General features: G+C 40.7%; 1 protein-coding gene across 1 annotated transcript in view; it reads right to left on the bottom strand.

The window, feature by feature from the left end:
* The window catches only part of plekhg4 (pleckstrin homology domain containing, family G (with RhoGef domain) member 4), an 83,304-nt gene extending 61,615 nt beyond the window's left edge, over nucleotides 1-21,689 (bottom strand). The window contains exon 1 of the mRNA XM_035947733.2: nucleotides 21,122-21,689. Coding sequence (XP_035803626.2) covers nucleotides 21,122-21,127 — 6 coding nt within the window. The 5' untranslated portion in view covers nucleotides 21,128-21,689. The remainder of the gene's footprint in view (nucleotides 1-21,121) is intronic.
* Nucleotides 21,690-22,837: the final 1,148 nt, after the last annotated feature.

The following is a 22,837-nucleotide window of genomic DNA, read 5'->3' as shown; positions in this document are numbered from 1 at the left end:
CCAGAGATGCTAACAGAAGGAATCACAGCAGCTTTCTGGTCCAAACTGTCACCGTCTGTCGTCCTGTGTCCCGCTTATACAGCAGGATTATTAGAACTGTGTTTTGTTTTTTTTTTTTTTTTTTAAAACGACTTACTGCTCATTTATAGATTTATCAGTTCTGGTCATTTGCAGATAATATCTAATAACTTGGATGTTGATTTAAAGAGAAAAAAAGGACCAAAGCTGTAGATTTCCACATTAATGATCTGGATTATTACTCCTCCAAGGAACAACTGATTAAATTGTGGGGGTGTTTCTGAGTCCCATCAATTCCCGCCGCCCGCTACATATTTAGGTCACGTGATCCGGTATTCGTACATAACGTACACATGCAGAACACACGCCTGTACTCAGCTCAAGGTCATTGTGTTTGTGGGTACATCTATAATTAGATGTTGCCATGATTTCTGATCATCAATAACTAATAAACAAATGCTGCATTTCTGCCTTACGGGGGAATGAGCAGCCTTGGAGGAGGACTGAGCTCTCTGAGGGCTTTTCTCATTTTCCCAGTGATCATTTTGTGTCTCGTTTGTGTGGTCTCCTTGTGACAGTGTTGTCTGGTCTTTGTCATCATTTATCTCCACGTTGTCGCTTCGTGTCTCTGCATTTTGTTTCATGTTTGGTTTTGGTTGTTTAATTTGTGTTTGAGGCTGTTTTCTCTCCTTTTCTTTGGTTATTTTGCACCACATTTGTTTCCTTTTGTGTCTCATTTTAGTTGTTTTGCACAACTTTTTTTCTTAGATTGTGTCATTTTGAGCCTGACTTTAGGTGTTTTGCATCTCTAAAGAACAGTTTTTTCTCTTTTTGGTCATTTTGTCAGGTCTCTGTCCTTTTTGTGTTCCTTCTGTCATTTTGTGTTTGTTTTATTCGAACACCAAGGAACACAGTAGAGTTATGTGATGATCAGCCTTGGTTTGTCTGTCTGTACATCTCTATTAAATGGTCACATACTATGGTGCGTGACTTCTGATCATCAATAACTAATAAACAAATTCTGCTTTTCTAAAATAAATGCTGCATTCCTGACAATCCCATATAAGATAAGATAAGATAAAGATAAAGTTCTTTATTTCTCCCCACTCCAGGGGAAATTTACATTGTTACAGCAGCTTTATTTACAATATATACAAGGGTGGCAAAATTTTTTAACAGAAAAAATAAAAATAAAAATAAAGTTTAAAATAGGGGAAAAATAGGGGAATGAGCAGCCTTGGAGGAGGACTACTCTCTCTAGTTACAACTAAGAATGAAATAAGAAGTAAATTATACTCTATTTAAATCTACTAAACATTATTTTACAGATGTTTGCTGTTATTTTCACAGTTTTAAACATATCTGCAGCTACTTAGAAAACAGATTCATGGTTTAAACTCCTCTAACATCTGCTGGTTTCAGCCTCTGGGTAGATTTTAGATTCACTCAGATTTATAGAACAGTTTGAAGTGAACTGATGTAAATCTTGACATTTTATAAACCAGAGATTGTTAAAGAACACACTGAGCTAATAATATGTTGATCAATACCTGAATGTTGGAGTGTTATTGATTCTCTATTAGAGAAAAGCCACAAATATTTTAAATAAAATACAATAAAACAGACATAAAGATAAAACAATGAGCTACAGACACATACCAGCTCCAGTCCCGTATCTGTGGATTCATCCATCAGATTAACATCTAACCAGAACTCTGAGTCAGGGACACCAGGAGGAGAGTTCTGCTTCATGTCTGACCAACGTGTCACCTTCACACCAACACGCCCAACACACACGGTCTCCATCGCAACACGTCATCCCGCTCAGGCGTGTGTATCTGAGTCATGCTAACGAAACAACTGCCTCATCACAAAGCCTCCACTGTTACCTGAGCTCACCTGGTCAGCCTGCAGCTCCGGAGGTGTTTTAAACAGTAAATAAATAATAATCAGGTTGATTAACTATCAGGAGGGAACCAGATTTGTTTTTACCTTGCGATAGCAAGGTAAAAACTCACCCTGACTCATTTGTGGGTAAAAAAAGAAACACTAATCTGATATAATAAGATGACAACATGAACAATTAATCGACTAGCTACTAACTCAACTCATCATAATTAGGTTTAAAGGAAACCGTATTTTCTACGTATCACAAATGTTTCCATTAACTTCCCTGATTTACTGCCACACAGCAGACCAATCACACAGCAGACTCATCACCGTGGAAACCCAGAAAATGAACCAGAACATAAACAACAGGAGAAACACACACACACACACACACACACACACACACACACACACACACACACACACACACACACACACACACACACAGACACACACACACACACACACACACACACACACACACACCTCAGGACAAATGTTTGAAGAATACACCTTAATGAAACACAACACCCTGCTGTCCCCTCCCCCAACACACACCACAGACACACGGACACACACACACACACACACACACACACACACACACACACACCACAGACACACGGACACACACACACACACACGCACGCACGCACACACTAAGCACTGCAGTGTATCCAAGTGTGCTATTTCACCATGTTGTATGCAGTGTGTGAGCTCACCATGCTGTGTGTGTTGTGTGTGTGTGAGCTCACCATGCTGTGTGTTGTGTGTGTGTGTTGTGTGAATGGGTGTGTGTGATCTCACCATGCTGTGTGTGTTGTGTGTGTGTGATCTCACCATGCTGTGTGTGTTGTGTAGTCGGTATACTCCAGTGTGGAACCATGTTCTGTGTGTGTTCAGTCTGTCGTCCTGTCAGCTCTGACTCTGCTGCAACTCTCAGGCTCTCACATGTGAAGCTCCGCCCACCAGCCATTCACCTATGAAGCCCCACCCACCATCTGTCAGTCATGTGTCTTAGTCCCCGCCCCCTTCCTCCTCTCTGCCTCCCTCTGCTGGATGAGTTTAGTTCACAGTTTACTGATTAGTTGTTTAGATTTGCTGTATTTCGTGTTGAATTATCATCATTTTCTCTAGACTGGTTCTATTTCCCAGAAAAGGGCTTATTTTAAAAGTGTAAGGCATTTCTCTTCAGCAATGTTCCAATGACTGTTCCTAAAGGATTTGGGTATGCAGAATCCATTTTTGGAATATGACGGATGAATTTTTGAGTTGTTTGTGAGTTATAACTAAATATTCAAAATGGCGGCTCTGTCAACAATAAGGCTTTATTACAACGACAATGATCCAAGAACCACCCATTAATTCAACAATTTTGAGTAAAATTATTCACATCCAAACAAAAAGACACATATTTCAAGAAAATAAATTGACTTTTTCATTTTTTGGATTTTTCAGGATTTTGTGAAAATGTCACAAAATTGCAACAGTGGGTCTTGGTGTAAACAAATATTACCACTTTATTTTTAAGAAAGTCCACAGATGATTAGGCATTGATTCAATAATATTAAAATATCATCTTATCTTAAAATGAATTTTATTGATATGAAATTGTTGAACACGGCACAATAAAATGCAAATTAATTTAACAAGTCAAAATTGTAATTGCCATCCATGCTAGAATGCACCTCCACCACAATAAAAAACTGTAAAAAAAAAAATGATGTCATCACAACTTTCTTATTTTTTTTAACCCTCTGGCTTTGTTCAATAACAACATCAATTCAGCTTGTTCGTGGCCATTTTTGGCCACCCACATACTGAGTCTGTAATTTTTTAGATTTTTTATGTTTTTTGCTACTTTTACTGCATCAAGTTTTTAACTAACATCAGTTCGTATCATACATATAAAATATTCATTCCTTTTAAATTTTTTAACCCTTCAAATGCCAGTTTGTTTGTACAATGCGCTTGTTGAAAAACAACCTCAAAAGTGACCATTATATTCCCAGTGCTACTTATTTTTCTTGTTTAATTAATAGCACAGTCTGAGATAAGTAACTGATTAACAGCAACACTGTTTATGATGCATTATTATTTTTGAGCATAGAGGGCAAAAACAAAAAAACTCCCTCTCAGCGTGTTCGTGGCCAAAAATGGCCACCCCCTGTTTGCATTCTCAAAATGCTTTAAAATTAATATATATTAAAATATTTTTCCACTTTCATCAACTTGATTTTTTAAATTTGCATCAGTTCTGTCCATGAAAACCAAAATTTCATTCAAATTCAGAATTTTAACCCTTTAAATGCCTGTTAGATAACATAATGCTAATGATTTATAAAGGGAGAAAAGCACAAAATCACTTTTGTAATAAAAATAATACATGCTGCCTGACTAATTTTCTAATCATAATTGAAGCTAAATGTTTGTCAATAATTAGCAGTATCAATGATTTTTATGCATCATTAATTTTTTTGTGAAGTGACACAAAAAAGAAGAACAACTTCCACTCAGCATGTTCGTGGCCAAATACCACATATTATTATTATTTTCTACTTTCAACAGTTAAAGAATCAGTCCTGACCATGAAATCCAAAATTTCATTAAGCTTCAAAACTTTTAACCCTTTAAATTTGATTTGAGAAACAAAGCAGCAGTTGTTTACTTTGAACAACAACATGTATTTTGATAGCGAACAAGAGAACAAAAGCAGGGCGTGCGTGCGTGCGTGCGTGCGTGCGTGCGTGCGTGCGTGCGTGCGTGCGTGCGTGCGTGCGTGCGTGCGTGCGTGTGTGTGCTGAAGGGCAGCAGGATGTACAAACCACAGTAGAGTGATCTTTGCAGACACACTTTCCACAGATTAGATGGAGTGGATGCTGCTCTTCTCCTGAAGGTGCACAGTTCACACCTTCTCCTGATTTTGTTGGTGGTCTGTGGGTCACACTGATTCAGACTGCTGTATCCCAGCAACAGTTGTAGCAGTGGCTTTTGAGCATGGGGGACAAGGCCTTCTTACAGCTTCTGGGGTCACCAGCATGTGCCCCAGCTCTTCCAGGAACACTCTCCTTTGGTAGGTTTTAGGCAACTACTCAGGATGGACTGATTTCCACAGGACAAAGGTATTGTATACAGAGATATCCAGGAGTTTTTAGAAGAGAGCCAGTGGCCAGTGGCTGGTTTTCCTTTCTGACAACTGTAGGTTCTAACAACCTTGTCTAGTTTATCCACACCGCCTTTGCACCTACTGTAGTCCAGGATTGCTGCAGGCTTCCTCTTTTCCCCGTTGCTGACTGATGGTTCCCTGTGCTTTGTGCTGAAAAGAAGCACATTCTTCCCTTGTTTGGGCATTTAGAACCCCACCATGGTAGTTTTGGTGAAGCGAAGACAGATGACAGAATCTAACTCTGCCACAGCTGGAGGAGCTGGGGAGGTAGCTCTGGTTTGTTTCTCCTGATTGTGCCAATCAGAGCCAGTTTTCTTCAGAGGAGTTCCTCTGCCAAGACAAAGGAAGTGGAGAAGTTGTAAGAAGTGACAGTGTGTCCTTGGAGCCCCTGTGTCAGTTGGAACGTGACCTTCATTCCCTGGTTAACTTCCTGGGAACTACTGTGGGGTTTTCCCTTGTAAATCTGCATCCTCCAGGCATATGAGGTTGCCACATCACAGGTGACCCATATTTTAACACTGTTCTTGTAAATGACCTCCCAACGCTTGTTGGCCATATATTGGTGAAATCCACAATGACCTTTGAATGCAACAAGCTGCTCATTCACACACACAGGACAGGATGTGTCCTCACCTTCAGGACAGGATGTGTCCTCACCTTCAGGACAGGATGTGTCCTCATCTTCAGGACAGGATGTGTCCTCACCTTCAGGACAGGATGTGTCCTCATCTTCAGGACAGGATGTGTCCCCATCTTCAGGACAGGATGTGTCCTCACCTTCAGGACAGGATGTGTCCTCACCTTCAGGACAGGATGTGTCCTCATCTTCAGGACAGGATGTGTCCTCACCTTCAGGACAGGATGTGTCCTCATCTTCAGGACAGGATGTGTCCCCATCTTCAGGAGAGGATGTGTCCTCATCTTCAGGACAGGATGTGTCCTCATCTTCAGGAGAGGATGTGTCCTCATCTTCAGGACAGGATGTGTCCTCATCTTCAGGACAGGATGTGTCCTCATCTTCAGGACAGGATGTGTCCCCATCTTCAGGAGAGGATGTGTCCTCATCTTCAGGACAGGATGTGTCCTCATCTTCAGGACAGGATGTGTCCCCATCTTCAGGACAGGATGTGTCCTCATCTTCAGGACAGGATGTGTCCTCATCTTCAGGATATGTCCTCATCTTCAGGAGAGGATGTGTCCTCATCTTCAGGACAGGATGTGTCCTCATCTTCAGGATATGTCCTCATCGTGGACAGTGTCTCTTCAAGTGCAGAGGATTTCTCCCCATCTTCGCTCTCTGATCACTTCAAAGAGTCACATTCTTGAAGCAGTGAATATGACCTTGTTGCCATCTTGCCAGAGAAGAAATGATGTGGGAGCTGTTAGGCTCGTCCAGCATTAGTATTGACTGCTCCTGCATAAAGTCCAGGACACATTTATAAACAGTGGCAGAGCTTGTTTTGGTTTCCTGGAGCTGCATCTTTGATCTCTGCAAAGTGACCTGTGATTTTTTATTTTTTTTGGAAAGTAGATATTTGAGTGTGTAAGGGCTGTTGTGTAGTTGTGTGTGGGGTTTTTTTATGAAAACAACAAAGCTACAGGTGCTTTCAACATGTGCATCTAAGTCCAGTTTGTCTGGGACACTCAACGCTCACCAGCCTGCATCAGCACAAATTCACTGCAAGCTGGATCTAAGATGCAACAATTTATTTCTCTCTCTTACAAATACATTTTTGTGATGCAATTTCATGCACAGACACAATTTTCATTATCTGACATCCTTAAGATCACACCTGTGTCAAAATTGTGTCATTCATTTACTCCTTTGGAGGGCAGTAAGTCATTATACGCCCCTATTGGAAACTAAGAATATTACATGAAATTGTTCCTTTGGCCAAAAATAGACAAATGACACAATCTGGTAGAAAACATTAAAAACTACAATTTTGAAGTGTTGAGTTAGGAATTAAATCAATTTTACCTAACTTGTATGATTTAGTACTGTGAATAACAAGGAATGAAAAAATGTAGTTTACATGGGTTTCAATTGGCCAAAAGTGGCCACGATAGAGCCAAGAGGAACTATTGTTAGTATACAGTATATTTTTGACATATTTAAAGAAATGAAGTTGAAAATTAAAAGATCTGAAGGGAATCTAGACCCTAGGAAAATTTCATTCCATTTGCATTAACACAGCTGAAATGGTCAAAAAAAAGAAAGCAAAGTGGACACAAATGGCCACCATAGAGCCCAGAGGGTTAACTTGCAAAAGTGGAATTTTATTATATCAGTCCTCTACAACTTGTTCATATTTACATTTTGGACTTTGCTTGAACATCATAATGATTTGTGGTGTCTGAGGACTGATGTCTTGCAGCTTCAGAGAGCTCACTGCCTGCTCCACAGCTGCGTTGGCAGCCCACTTGCACCCAGACCTGATTGTGACACCTGCTTGTTTTAGCAGGTCATCTGTGGAATCTCTCAGGCTTAACATGACTCTGCAGTTTGCCACCTTGTACTCTTGTTCAACCAATGACAGGGGAAGTTGCAGCTGCCCAGATCAGATGTAAAGGCCCACTGAGGGGAAACTTGGGGGAATACCCAATCATCTTCGTAGATCCTCGTTGGTGTTCCTCTCAATGACCTCTACAACCGTCACGGGGAACTCATAGACAGTAAATAGCCAAAGGAGCCTGGGCAAGAGGCCATGTTGGTACAGCCATGTCTTAAACTTGTCTGGAAGTAAAGATTTATCGATCCTCTTCAGTCACTTCTCAGTCTGCTTCACTGCCTCAGCAATATTGGCGCCATCTGTCAGCGATGCGTTGAACCACTTCCCCAGGCACTTTATTGGACTGTCTTCGATGGATGGAATAAACTTGGAGACTGAACTTGCTGGTAACTCTGCCCTTCTTAATAATCAAGCGCCTGGGCTTCCTGGCTTTGAACAGCATCCCTGCCCACGAAGCAACGCTGCCCAAAGTTTCCAGTACCCATCTTGCTTGGACATGAGTCACTGTTGTTATTGTGATATCGTGCATGAATGCTTGCAGCACTGGCTAGACAAAGCCCAACTCCAATTTAGGGCCCCGGGTTATGCCCTCTGCTGCGGATATCAGTAGGTTCATTCCCATAATGAACAAGATGGGGGATATGGGACACCCTGTTGGAATCCCCTTTTGGAGGTCCAGCCAACTGGTGGTGAAAAGGCCCCATGTAAATCTGAGTTTGAACCCAGCAAGATAGCTGGTGATCATGTCTCGGATCGCCACTGGGTTGTAATAATCTCAATAATGTTAATCCTATACAAAATTAATCGAGCTTAGCTTTAACCTTATTCCCATAACATATATATATATATATATATATATATATATATATATATATATATATATATATATATATATATATATACACACAGTACAGACACTGTATATTGCCATAGATGGCACAATTGATGAATTTACTCATGACTTTGTGATGGGGCCCTCTGTGAAAATAAGTAGCACTCATTAAAGCCCAGTGTTGCATTTTTGCAATATTGAAAGAAATCCCTCAAAATCACATGTATTATACTTTTAAAAAAATAATTTGAGTTGTGTCACTAAACATCTTCAAGTAAATGTTGCGATTTTGCAGCCGTAGGTCTCAGAGGGTTAATCGCTCACAATGAATTTTTAACAGTTCTTGTACAATCACTTCCATTTCCCACCAGAGCTCCCTCAGATCTTTTCCTTTTACTGCTGTTGCATGGATACATATTTTTTTAATGATAATTTTACATTTTTAGACTACTACACAGAAAAAAAAATATTATGTACAGGGTCTCCTCTAGGATTTTTTCCTGCAGTGGCGGCAGGGTCCCGCTCCCCCCACCACACCCCACCACCACACACAAAAAAAGAGTGGATACTGAGAGCACCACAGTTGTCTGTAGTTTACCTTAGTACTCGCGAGTACCCGACACAGTGCAAGACTGCTGTGAAGATGGAGACATGCGGCGGTGGTGTAATTGCAACGATTTAAAAAAAAAAAAATCAATAAATAAATTTAAAGGAGCCGCGCTGGGATTTTAGAGGTAGAGGAAACCCTGATGTATGTCACAATACCATTGGGTGCTAAAGTTGCATTTGATCTGTCGGCCATGTTTTTACATCCGTTGCCAAGGGCAACTTCGGCAAAATTTAGCTCGTCATATTCATGAAATCAGTTAAGCACACCATAAACGTCCAAGAAATGCAGTATGCCATAAGCTGAAGAGAAATGCCTTGGGATGTCTACTTTCTAGAAAATGGAACCAGTCTATGTTAACTTTTTATTCATCATCTGCTGGAAATATTCAGTAAAATTAGAATCATCTGTTGGTAAATTTACACCTGAAGACAACATGAATTCAATTCAGTTTTATTTATGAAGCAGCTCTGCTCATCTAAAACCAACATCTAGACCTCTATGAACATCTGGACCTCTATGAACATCTGGACCTCTATGAACATCTGGACATCTATGAACATCTAGACCTCTATGAACATCTGGACCTCTATGAACATCTGGACCTCTATGAACAACTGGACCTCTATGAACATCTGGACCTCTATGAACACCAACATCTAGACTCCTTAGTCTAAACATTTAAAAACTGGAACAACAAAAACAAGACACAAACCGACACATTTCCCAGTTAAAGGTTTGATGATTAAATGTTTTGAATTATGGTGATGATTATTGATATTAATCTAGTTTAAAATCTGTTTTCATCACAAGTGATGTCTTCAAACATCTGGTTTTAACACCTGAAGACAGCCCACTAAATGTCCATCTACATGTCATGTTCTCACTGAAGCTACTAATTGATCACCAACAGCTGATTGTCTATTGATCAACTCGAGTTGACTCGTTAATTATTGCAGCTCTGCTCTGACCAGAGTTGCTTCAAACACTGGATGCTCTGTTCAGAACATCTGCTGTGTAGCTGCAGTGTTCTGATGGACCGACCGGACCTCGGCTGGATCCATTAGGACTCTAACAGGTCCCACATGTGGCCACCAGCAGCTTACTGGGAGCAAAGACCAGTACTGAGGACAGACTCCCACAGCTCCCAGTCTGAGACCCAGCTGGAGACAAACAGCTGCTGCCATCATCAGAGCTGCAGAGGAGGAGAGGATGTGGAGACTGAAGAGAACCTGAAGAGAACCTGAAGAGAACCTGAACAGGACCTGATGTATCTGTCACCTGGAAACCAGTTCATCATGAACCTGGTTCAGTCTGTTCCCAGCAACAATGGCTGTTTTATTATGAGAGTCCTACTATATAAAGTCTACCAAATCTGATCAGGGTGAAGAAGAAGAAGGAGGCTTGGATGTAAAAATGATCTGGTGTCAGTTTCTACCAGAACTCAGATGTGTTTCTCCTCCTAAATGTCATGGTTCTATCTGCTGGACTGATGAAGTTCTGAGGCTCAGATATAATGGAAAAAGTCCATTAAAAAGTGATAAATCTGGACCCACCTCTATGGACTTCAAGGGCCTGGAATGTTCTAAGTGAGACTAAACTTAAATACTGGAAACAAGAAAGGAGAACGTCCCCTGTAGAAAGTTCTAGAGTAGACCTACTGACAACTGGAGAAAGTTCTAGAGTAGACCTACTGACAACTGGAGAAAGTTCTAGAGTAGACCTACCGACAACTGGAGAAAGTTCTAGAGTAGACCTACTGACAACTGGAGAAAGTTCTAGAGTAGACCTACCGACAACTGGACAGTTGTGGGTAGGTCTGCTCTAGAACTTTCTCCAGGGAACGTTCTCCTCTATGGACTTCAAGGGCCTGGAACTCTGGAAATATTACCAGTATGAAGCTAGAACTCTGATCATTAATAAAGTTCCTGGAGATGAAGAACCAGAGGAGACTGGCTGATGTCTGATAGATGACCTGTTGACTGTCTGCAGTAAACAATGAGAATCCTCTGCTGTGTTCCAGGATGATTAATGGACTCAGAGCTTCTCTCTGGTTCCTGTGATATTCGTCCCCGCCGTCCTGCTGGATTGTTGGACTCTACAGAGCAGTTGTCGGGCAGCACCAGTGACACCAGTGACACCAGTTGAGAGTTTGTGCTGGTCTCCAGGGAGCTGCTGGGAATCAGTCAGTGGTTTCCAGGAGCCTCAGAGACAAACTCAAAACACAGTAACTGTGCTCTGAAAAGGTGACATGTTCCTCACCACCAGCCTCCCAGGCAGGGTTTACTGGGAGTACTGACAACTCTGCTGGGTCTGATACACCAGGTCTAACCAGCTGAAGCCTTAAGATAAAATCACAGACATAAAGACGACTTCAGATACACTCTGACCACCAGAGATGACGACAACTGGGAGTTTATCTCTGCAGGTGAAGCACTAAAACAGTTTCTGTCTCTCACAAAGCTCCATGCAGCTCCACCAGACTGACTCAGAATTTATAAAACATTTCTCAGTATCAAGAAAATGACTCAAAGGTTGTCACAAATAATGAAAAAATTACAGTTGTCTAAAATGATTATTAATATGTCAGAAATAACTTAGAAACTGTCAAAACGATTGAAAGTTCATCTGAAGAGAAAGGAAATGTTCTGAACTTTTCAATTCAGTTTTATTTATATTGAACCAATTACAGTTCAGATTGTCTCAAGACGCTTTATAGAACCCCCAGAGCAGCGCTAAGGAGACTGTGGCAAGAAACGACTCCCTCCCAGATCAATAGAAAATGGCCAAAAAGACAAAAACCGGTGGGACCATGAAGCCTGCTGGACTGAGGGTGAACATCCAGCCTGCTGGAAGCTCTGCTGGATCAAACCTGATCAGGAATGCTGAACAGCTGACCTGCTCTGTTGTTCTAATAATCCAGTGAAAGCTGCTGCTTCCATTCATGCTGTTATCTGTGTACAGACTCTCTGTTTCTATGTGGGTCAGCTGTGCTCACCTGTCAGCTGCTCAGGTGTGTGCTCAGGTAACACTGGGACTAAACCACCAACAGAAGCCTGGAATATGTCCACGTGTTCGTCCTGAACTCTTCACATCTCACGCCTGGTTTCTATTCACTGGTTTTAAACCTTTTACAGACTTTTTCCCTCATAGTTTTCAGTAAATATTTTAAATTTGTGATTATTCAGATTTTTCCTGTAAACATCCATCCATCATCTATACACTGTTTAATTCTCATTAGGGTCACAGGGGGCTGAGGGTGAAGGCGCAGGTTCATCTGGACAGAAAACAGTCGATCACAGGGCTACACATAGAGACAAACATTCACATCTACAGACAGTTTAGAATCACCAATTAACCTCAGCATGTTGTTGGACTGTGGGAGGAAGCTGGAGAACCTGGAGAACCCAGCAGGAGAACATGGAGATTCCGTGCAGAAAGATCCCAGGAAGGCTGGATGCAAACCGGGGATCTTCTAGCTGCAAGACGACAGTGCTGACCACTGGTCCACTGTGCTGTATATATGATGTAATTAATGTAAATATTCTGAATCAGAATCTATGAAAGTAACTGTTACAGGACGTTATGGACAAGAGGAAACTTGTAGTATTTAAAATAAATAACAAACATGTTCATTTATTGTTCCTTTAGCTTCCTCTGCTGTGGATCTTTTAGTTTATATCAGATGTGAATTTAGATGTTAATATTCTCAGAGTTGATGAGGTTTTCTCTGAACAGTTTCTGGATGTTCTTCTGCTTCATTCTTCTTCCCCTCAGCCCAGAGATGAACTCTATTCAGCTCTCAGAGTTCAGAGGGTTAACGTGTGACTTGTTCTGAATAAATCATGTTTGAACATGGATGTATTATCACCTGTGGAGCAGATTCACCTCTGACTTTAACTTCCTTCCGATCTCGTCCTGATGTGAAGCTGTGACCTGGAGCAGCTAGACACATCTGGACCTGCAGCTCCTGCCTTTAATTCAGGCCTATAAACTGTGATCTCGACCCCCGACTCCCTGAGAAATGACTCTGCACACAACCACCGACAGCTGCTGCAGCCCGTAATGAGGTTAGTGTGATGGAGGCAGCAGATGAATGACAGGAACACACCCTGACGGAAGCTCAACAAAAGGCAGATTAACAGAAATCCTCTTCAAACATTCAGCACAGTTCTGACTGAAACTCTGACAGACTGTAGTCCTCAACATCTAGAAGAATCATCTGTTTGCCTTCAGGCTCCACATCAGTCAGTGTCACTCAGCAGAGGTTATTTACTGACCACAGCTGCACAAACACACATTCAATTATACTTTAGATTTAGGTTAGAGGCTCAGAGGACACCAAAAACTCAATTAAACAGCCACACTGCACTAAAAGGTTCTGATCATGGCTGCAAAAACACACAGGACAGGCTGGAACATGTCCTAAATGAGTTAAAAGCAAACTGATACATATTTAAAAATGACATAAAATTAGTCCACAATTATTTAAACGTGTCCAACATGGGGAAAATTTGTCCAAAATATGCCTAAATTGTCCAAAACAACCTAAAACTTGTCCAAAATGACTCCAAGCCACTCAACATTTGTTCAAAATGACTTTAAATGTGTCCAAATTTAGTAAAAATTGTCCAAAATGATGTACAAACTTATCTGAAAATACAAAAATTTGTTCAAAAAGATTCAAAATTTGACCAAAGTGACTCAAAATAATTCAAAATGACAATAATCAAAAGGTGCACATTTTTAAAACTAGGCTGCTCTAGTTCCTGTAAGTGTATATCTATGGATGGATCCATATTTCTACTAAAATCCAGTCTTTGGTTATATTTCTCCAACTATTGAGGCTCTAACATCAGTAGCAGTAGAATCTGGTGGGTTAAAGTTTGCTCCAATTTTTGCAATTTTTACCTGTAAAGTGATCAAAATGATTCAACATTGGTCCAAAATAAGAGAAATATTGTGCAAAATCATCTTAAAATGTACCTAGAATAACTAATTTTTCTCCTTAAATGACTCCAAACTGGTGCAAAATGACTCAAAATTGTCTAGAATGTAAATAGTGGATCATTTTTGTCCTTGAAAATGGAAAAAAATGCAGAATTTTCAATTTTGGCTGGTCTAGTGTCTCCATAATGTTCCTGTCAGTGTTTATCTATGGATGGATCCATGTTTCTAGTAAAATACAGTCTTTGGTTGACATTTCTCCAACTGTTGAGGTTCTAATGTCAGTAGAATCTGATGTGTTAAAGTTGGACCAGACAAGGATCCAGTTTTTAGATGTTTTGCATGAAGAAGTCAGAAAAGTGGAGAATCACGAGAATGTTTGATGTTTATTTCTGGACTGGAAGATGAAAATAATCCAATAAGACAAAGAGCAGTTTGTGTGTGAGCTCTGAGTCAGCTGATGTCTGGTCAGTCTGGTGATATTCTCTAGAAGCTGCTCTGATTTCACTGAACAACATCAACACATGGAGACCTTCATCAGTGTTTAGGACATTTAAAACTCTCTATAATGGTTTCTACATACAGAAGAATCTGTGTTTTCCACATAAATAATAACCGTGTGAAATATTGTTTGTTTTCCACATTCAGAGGAATCTGAAACCCCAACAGCACTTATTTATATTTCCTGTTTATTAGATTAATAATAGTTTATCTTAGGATCTGTCTGGGATGTTTAGTGGAAGAAATGTGTAAAAAAAGTCTCCAGCCTTAATTAAAAACAAGTCTTTAAAAAATAATCAATGTTTATGGATCATATCGACCCATAAATAGGATCCTGGTTTTTTATCTACGTCCCCCAGCTCCATTCAAAATTACAAAACACGTCCAACATAACTGAAAATCTGGAAAACAACTTAGAGGTTCAAAAAAACTGTAAATGACTAAAAGATCCAGTTTAACTAAAACTAGTCCAAACTGACTCAAACCACCCAAAATGAGAATAATGTGTTAAAAATGACTCAGAATCTGTCTGAGGACAAAGGAACCGTCCAAGACGACACACAACAGACCCAAAATGATACAAATATGTCCAAATAACTGATTATGTCCAAACGTACTTAAAATTTGTGTAAAATTACCAGCAGTTGTCCAGTTTGACAAAGAATTGTCCAAAATGACTGTGTTAAGAATTGAATCAAATCTTGTCTAAATGACTGGAATCTGTCCAGATTACCAGTAAAGATCTGGAGCTGTGACTGGGATTAAACCATTTTAGACATCAGAAAGCATCCTGTAGACCTCAGCAGGATGAAACGGTCTGATGGAGACTCAGACCTGCTGATATGTCCCCAGAGAAATGAGGCGTGTGGTCTGAGGTTATTACAGAGATGTGCAGTCTAACCTGCAGCTGACACCAGTACAGAGCCTCCATTAACCCCATTAACCCAGTGTGTTCACATAAACACTGACTGGTTCTACTGGAGCTGCTGCCTCTGAAGCTGACAGCAGAGAAACGGAGTTCACAAAACCAGATCTACTTAAACTCAGCAGGATCAGAATCAGAACAAACAAAGGTGTTTAACTATCAGACTTGATCCTGTGTTTACTGAGGAACCTCCAGAGAATTACAGGTTCACTAGAAAACACTCAGAGAGCTCAGTCCTCCTCCAAGGCTGCTCATTAACCCATATGGCAGAAATGCAGCATGTGTTAATTAGTTATTGATGATCAGAAATCACAGCAACATAGAATGTGTCCATTTAATAGAGATGTACAGACAGACAGACAGACACGTCCATCGTCACATAACTCCATTGCATTCCTTGGTGTACTAATAAAACAAACACAAAAAAACAGAAGGAACACAAAAAGGACAAAGACCAGACAAGAGACAAAATTGTTCTAAAGAGACATGAAACACCTAGAGTCAGGCACAAAATGACACAATACAAGAAAAACACAGAGCAAAACAACTGAAATGAGACGCAAAAGGACACAAATGTAGTGCAAAATAACCCAAAAAGAAGAGACAAAACAACTTGACCAAAACCAGACTTGAAACAAGAAAAAGAGACACAAAACGACAACATGGAGATGAACGATGAAAAAGATTAGACAAAACTGATGCAGAGACATGAAACCACACAAATGAGACACAAAACGATCACAGGGAAAACTAGAAAAGTGAGTGGTTACCATATGACCACTCACTAAACCCAGAATTCTCCATGGATTATGTTGATTGCATTGTTGTTAGTCACCAGTGGCTGTTGAACCAGCATCTTCTAAACATTTTGTCAGTGTTTTGGATGGACTGAAGGCCCCAGGTGGACCATCCACAGTAGCTGCTGATGAGTATCTGAAAAATACAGCAGATGACCTAAAGACCAAGAGAAACCTCAGCATCACAACCCAGAACAACATGTCTTCAGGATGTTCAACACTGAAGACGATTCCTCCTGAACAGTTTGGTCACCACCTGAAGCTTCTGCTAGGACCGAGGACAGGTCTACAGAGACACTGAGAGACTTTAGTTTGGCCGTGGAGCAGTTCCCCTTACATCAGGTCTGGGCTGAATGAGGCTTTCCAGACACACAGGGATGCATGTTGAACATTCTCTGGGAAAATTTGGAGCATAATTGTGGTGTTTCCTAAAGGCCAGTAGCCGCAAGAAGCAAAATGACAGCTAAATAAAGCTAGGATATCTTCTGGTTCTACAATAAAGATTGATTTAAAGTCATTACTGGGTGTTTTTCCTCCCAGAAGGCATTTACAGCCTCCCCCCTGCTAACAGACAGACAGACCAACGCTGATCATCACAGAACTCCACCACGTTCCTTCTCTATGAGTAATGATGAACCTCCACTGACTCCAGGTCCATTCCTTCCTTCACACCTGAGCCACAGATTCATCACTTCCAGACCGTCCTCCAGCCGAGCAGACCTCTGACCTTCAGCATCGACTAACGGAGGAGGAAGATCCAACACTGGAACAGGATTAAACCTGAACACTGAGGACGTTCAGCTCAGAGGAACAGACAGGAACATGATGGAAACAACTGGAATTCACATCACCTGTCTGTTTACATACGACAATACTGCACAAGATGTAAACATCTGCACATAGTATTTATTTTCAACTATTTTTGTCTTATTTTATTCTATTTTTTCTTTTTTATTTCATTTTATTTTGTTTTATTTGTATTATAATCTATTTTTTTCATTTTTTATGTCATTTTATTTTATCTTATTGTATTTGTTATTTCAAAATAAGAATCTCATTTCTCAGGGTAATCACTGTGTTTTTGCTGTTTATGACAATACAGTTCTTGAATCTTGAATTCATTCTATTCTCTTTTTTATTAATATTTATTGCATTTATTTTTCTGATTTTTTTTAATTAATATTTTTTTTACAAATATTTCAAGATTTTTTTTTCAGATTTTTGCTGCTTTTGTACAATTTCAGTCATTTTTTCCAGTAATTAATTCACATATATTTGGTATTTTAGATTTTTTTCTAATAATTACTTCATTTTATTTAAAATTTTTTGTTATTTTATTGGGATTTGTTTGATCTTTAATTTATTTATCATATATATATATATATATATATATATATATATATATATATATATATATATATATATATATATATATATATATATATATATATATATGCGTTATAATTTTTAATTTTTTAAAATTATTTCTATTTATTTTTTTCCGAATTTTATTGATTTTTTTTCAGATATTTTATTCACATTTTTTACATAGTATGTTTTATTCAACGGTTTTGTTTCTCCTAATTTCCAAGCTTTTATCATTTGATTCATATTTTTAATTTTTCATTTGTTCCAGATATTTTTTTTTTTTTATATTTGCTGATATTTTATTCAGATCTTAAGTTAACTTTCTTACATTACATTTATAGAGTTTCTGTTCACTTTGAAACATTTTATCATTATCTGCTGCTTGGAGATGGACTCCTGATCAGATCTGATACACCGATCATTAAATTTACTGTCTGACAGAAAGAGGCTTCAGGTTCCACTCTGAGGGTCATAAGAACCAGAACAGAACCATAACAGATCCAGAGCTGCCATGAAGGAACCACCTCCAGACTGTGTTCAGCTGTGAGGAGCCCTGGTGCATTGTGGGTAAACAGAGCAGGAGGCTCTGAGGCTTGAGAGGAGGAAATGAAAGGGAAGGATCCAGACTGGCGTTAATATCCGGTTAGTGAGGCTCAGGTAAACTCTGCTCTACGTCTGCTCTACACTCTCATCATGTCTGCAGGAGAACAGACTAAACATCCAGAACCAGGAACACCACAAGCACTGAGTCTGAAGCAACACCAGGACTATTAGTCTGACCCACAGAACCAGTTCATGGTCAGAACATCATCCAAACTACTTCAGCTTTAACTAAACATTAGAACCAGATTCTTACTGACTTCACACTGAAAATGTAAAATCAGTTTAAACTGTAAATGTGTTGGGAAAGTACCTGATCCTATCCACAGTCTGAGTTAAAGTAACCAATCACCAACCAGGAAACATTCAGCCAATCATGTTGCTGCACGAACGAGGATCAGAAAAACCTTTTAAACTTATTGAAAGTTTTTTCTATTTAAGTAGAAGTCAACTTCTTTACTGTGTTGTATCTACGAGATTTCATTATTGTACTCAGTGCACGTACTGAGAGGCCACGAGGGTCTCATAACACTGCAGCTGATCTGTATTTGTAAAAATGTGTGAATTTCAGAAGGAGGATGTTTGTCTCCAAAGAGCTGCAGACTATCGATCCAGAAATAAAACCATCTACCGTCCCTCCTCAAACATCAGTATTCATTAAAAACATTATTTTCAGGCTTTAAAGGAGAGTTTTCTGACTTCAGGACTGAACAGCAGGTTTTTCTGGGATAGAGAAGTTTATACAGATGTTTGTTGATATTTTCAGCTACCTTTATCTTCTGATTTTCACAGTTTTAGGAGCTGATCTGTCTGATCATCAGGTTGTAAATCATCTGTAGAGAACTTTAAATCCATTAAACCTCGTCCAGAGGTGCTGTAGAACCAAAGGTGGAATTTGTTTGTTTCTAGTTTATGAATAAAATCTGAACATCTTTCGTTTTCAGCCTTTATGGAACGTTTAAAAGGAGCCGTCTGAAGCTGCTGTCAGCTTTAAGAGGAAATAATAAACAGACTGATGGTAGAGGAACACAGTGAGGAGGACCAGGAGGATCCATCAGCATGTAACAGCCGGGCGGGCATGCAGCCACCTGCAGCAGATATGCAGCCTCAGGATAAACACCACGCTACATTCTTTAAACGCCTGCAGAACGTTCAGAGTGTCTCTGAGGAGGTGAAGGTTAACAGAACCTGAAGCTGTCTTCAGTCTGCTCATCAACACACATCAGAATCTGAAACAGACTCGTGTTTTAAAAGCATCACTTCATTACAAATCTCCGATTTTTTCACAAAAAATCCCGATTCACGATTTATCTGATTTTTTTTTTTGCCCCCTACCTAATCCCCTCACGCCGGAGTCCAGTCTACTTAATGCAAATGAGCTGCAGCTCTCTCCAGGTAAACACACCGGATTGCAGCTGGAAATGCGCTGCATGTGGCATGCTGGTCCGGTTGTGGTGCGTTTCCAGCTGCGATCAGGTGTATTTACCTGGAGAGGGCTGCAGCTCATTTGCATAAAGTAGACTGACTTCTAATTTATGCAAATTGGATGCAGCGTGCGGAGATTCCACGCATCGTGAAACTGTCCTCAAACTTCTAAACTAGGCGTCAGTGACCTAAAACGAGGACAGATTCAGCTGCTGCACAGATTATTTCTGCCTCAAATGCTTTCAGAAACACTTTTTGCTGAGGTGTTTTTTGAAATAAAAGGGAAAATTTGCGGCCGAGCCACTGTGTTTATCTGACTTGTCTGCAGGACTGTCCAGCTGAAAGCTCGGTCATGTGACCACGTAGCGTCCTGCTGTTGCTCAGCGCTGTCATGTGACCATGTTGTGGTTCGCTAGTGACCGCCGTCCGTGTGATTTTCAGATGTGGTGCATTGCCGTGCAGGAAAATAGCATCTAGTGGACACGTGTCTTTAGATCTGCACCGCTAGCCGCCATGTTGTTTGTGTATCAAGCGCGGGGGGGGGGGGGGGGGGGGGGGGGGGGCGCACTCTGAACTACGGGAGCCCAGCGGGAAGGCGTTGGTGGCGGATGTTGATGAGAAAATCTATTTTCATTAAAACAAATCGACATTAAGTACAAACTCGAATTAATCGATAAAATCGATTTATCGCCCAGCCCTAGAGGAACCCATTCTCCGCTCATGACATCACAGGTTTAGGCTCCAACCATTGGTCGGCTGCAGTCAGAGCTACAGGTCTAGAAAACACCTGCAGAGCCCGACTGTTGACTGTCAGAGTCTCCGAAAACCAAAAACATCTCAAATCTGCTCAGATGATCACAGAAGAAAAAGGTTTGTACAAACACCTGAAGAAAAAACGGGAAACATGCCGTCAGGAAAGACAGGAAGTGATGTCAGTTCATCAGCAGGAAGAACCATGTAAAATCTAAAAACGATCAGGAAGCTCAAAACTCTCAAATATACAACCAGTGGAAATACCCTGAGAAACACAGCTAGTCCAAACCACAGGAACTGAAGGTAAAATCTGATCATTCATTGTGATGGTTTGTTGATCAGAAGCTGTAGAGACGCTTCAAACATCCAGATTCTACTGATGTCAGAAACGTGTTAGTTTGCCTGCACAGTCCTGGTTTAATGGACAAATTAGGACCGAAATATTCATGAAGACATTTAAACAAACGTTTGTACTGCAGGTTGTTAGAAGCAACATTTCAATTCCTGTAGGTGTACAGCAGTAGAGCTGGACCCGAATATCCAAATATTCAGTCGTTACGGCGGTATCCCAATATTAATTTTAAGGTCCCAATATTTGGACCTCCCCCCTCCATTTGGTGAGGACAGGGAGGACGGGGAGGACAGAGGGGATGGGGAGACGGGTGAGGAAGGAGAGGACAGGAAGGACGGGTGAGGACAGAAAGGACGGGTGAGGAAGGAGAGGACAGGAAAGACGGGTGAGAACGGGGAGATGGGTGAGGATGAGGGGTGTAACTTGCCTCCATCTTGGCTGCTGAAGCAGAGCCAGTTTCCCCCTGCAGGCCTCAGACCAGCTGTCTCCAGAACACATTCACGCTGTTGCAGAACTGAACTAAGCTGTGAACAGTCAGAGCTGCTCTCAGATCAGTGATCTCTGCTCCAGCGGGACAGAAAACCACCAGAAATCTGCTGAATTCCTGCTCCTCGATCCCATCTGAAAGCTCCACCGCTGCGCTCTGGCTGCTGCACACTAACTGCCACATTTACCTGTCTGGAAAACACCTCCAACACAATTCCCTGACATTCCAGGAATTCCAGGACCGCTCAACTGTGTTCAAAGGATCCTTCAGTTCCCAGAGAGGAGGAGGAACTAGTTTCTGATTCCTTTATTCACACTCAGACCTCAGACAGAGCGGCTGGTTCACTGTTAAAGAGCCTCTTCATAGAGAAAGAAAAGCAAAGAAAGAAAGAAGTGAATCCATCCGACTAAACCGGCCTAATGTCCTTTGGGTTTATTCTTTTTAACGTTTATCATCATTAGACATCCTGAGAGCAACACAAATCTTCAGCTGCTACTGAACACACTAAAGCCACATGAACCCTCTGAACTCCAAAACACCCGGCAGGTTTGAAGACATGTCATCTCTGAAAGAAAAAAACACCAGAATAACTCCATTTATCAGCCAGAGACTAATAAATACAGCATTATCTGGGGTAAAGCTGGATCATTTAATCAGGAGCAACTGAACATTTAGCCAAAAACGAACCGTTTACAAAAAACAAATTCAACCAGAATCCAAAACTTCTAATCTTCTCTTTGGAGCATGAAGCCCTCAGCTGTGGACAACATGCAGGAAATAATAAAACAGAACTCAGCAGGGTTTCAGGTGAACTGCAGGCAGTGTGTCCTCAGAGCAGAGAGGACAGTTAAACTATAAACAGCTGAATATATAAAGCATCTAACGCCTCCACTTTAAGGCTGGGAAAACCTGTAGACAGCTGGAGACATGATGGACATGTTTGGGCTTCTACATTTTTGTCATATAGATTCTAATATAAATTCAACTTCCTGCATGCTTTCCATCACTCTATCTGAATCCTTTCTCTGAGTTCTCTCTCCTTCATGATGTTCTGGTTCCACAGAGCTGCAGGACCTTAAAAATTAACCACAGAGAAGAAGCACAAGACGGGAGCAAATAATAAACAGTCAGAAACTGCTCAGAGCTCAGAGTTAAAGCCAAATAAAAGTAGAAAACGCTGTCAAAGTTAGAATATTGAAGTGAACCTGACAGATTTATCAGGAGTTAAACAGGATTCATTGAATCAGATCAAGGTCAGGAACAAACTAAACACAGTTCCAGCTGTTATTTAATAAAATAAAGCTGCAGATGAAGCCACTCACCCTGAGTGACACTGGTTTGAAGCCCTGCTCTCCTCAGAGTAAATCCAACCTCAACCCACCAGCAGAACAGACTGAGAGGAAATAGCAGCATGTGTTCAGGAGAACAGACAGCTCCGCCCACCAGAACCATGAGGCTCCGCCCACCAGAACCCTGCAGCTGACACACTCTGGATCACAGACTCTCTCCCAGGCTGGAGGCGCTGGCAGCAGCTCAGACATTCTCTGGACAGTAAATCAGTCTTTAAATAGCAGTAGAATGATCCTGAACACCTCCAGGAGCTGCTCACACAATGGAAACAACAGAAACACATTTAAAATGTCCTCAGTGTCACAA

Source organism: Amphiprion ocellaris, chromosome 1 (assembly GCF_022539595.1).
Source record: "Amphiprion ocellaris isolate individual 3 ecotype Okinawa chromosome 1, ASM2253959v1, whole genome shotgun sequence".
Classification (NCBI taxonomy): Eukaryota; Metazoa; Chordata; class Actinopteri; family Pomacentridae; genus Amphiprion; species Amphiprion ocellaris.
The sequence above is the reverse complement of the archived record's forward strand: the minus strand, read 5'-3'. Positions and strand labels throughout refer to the sequence as shown.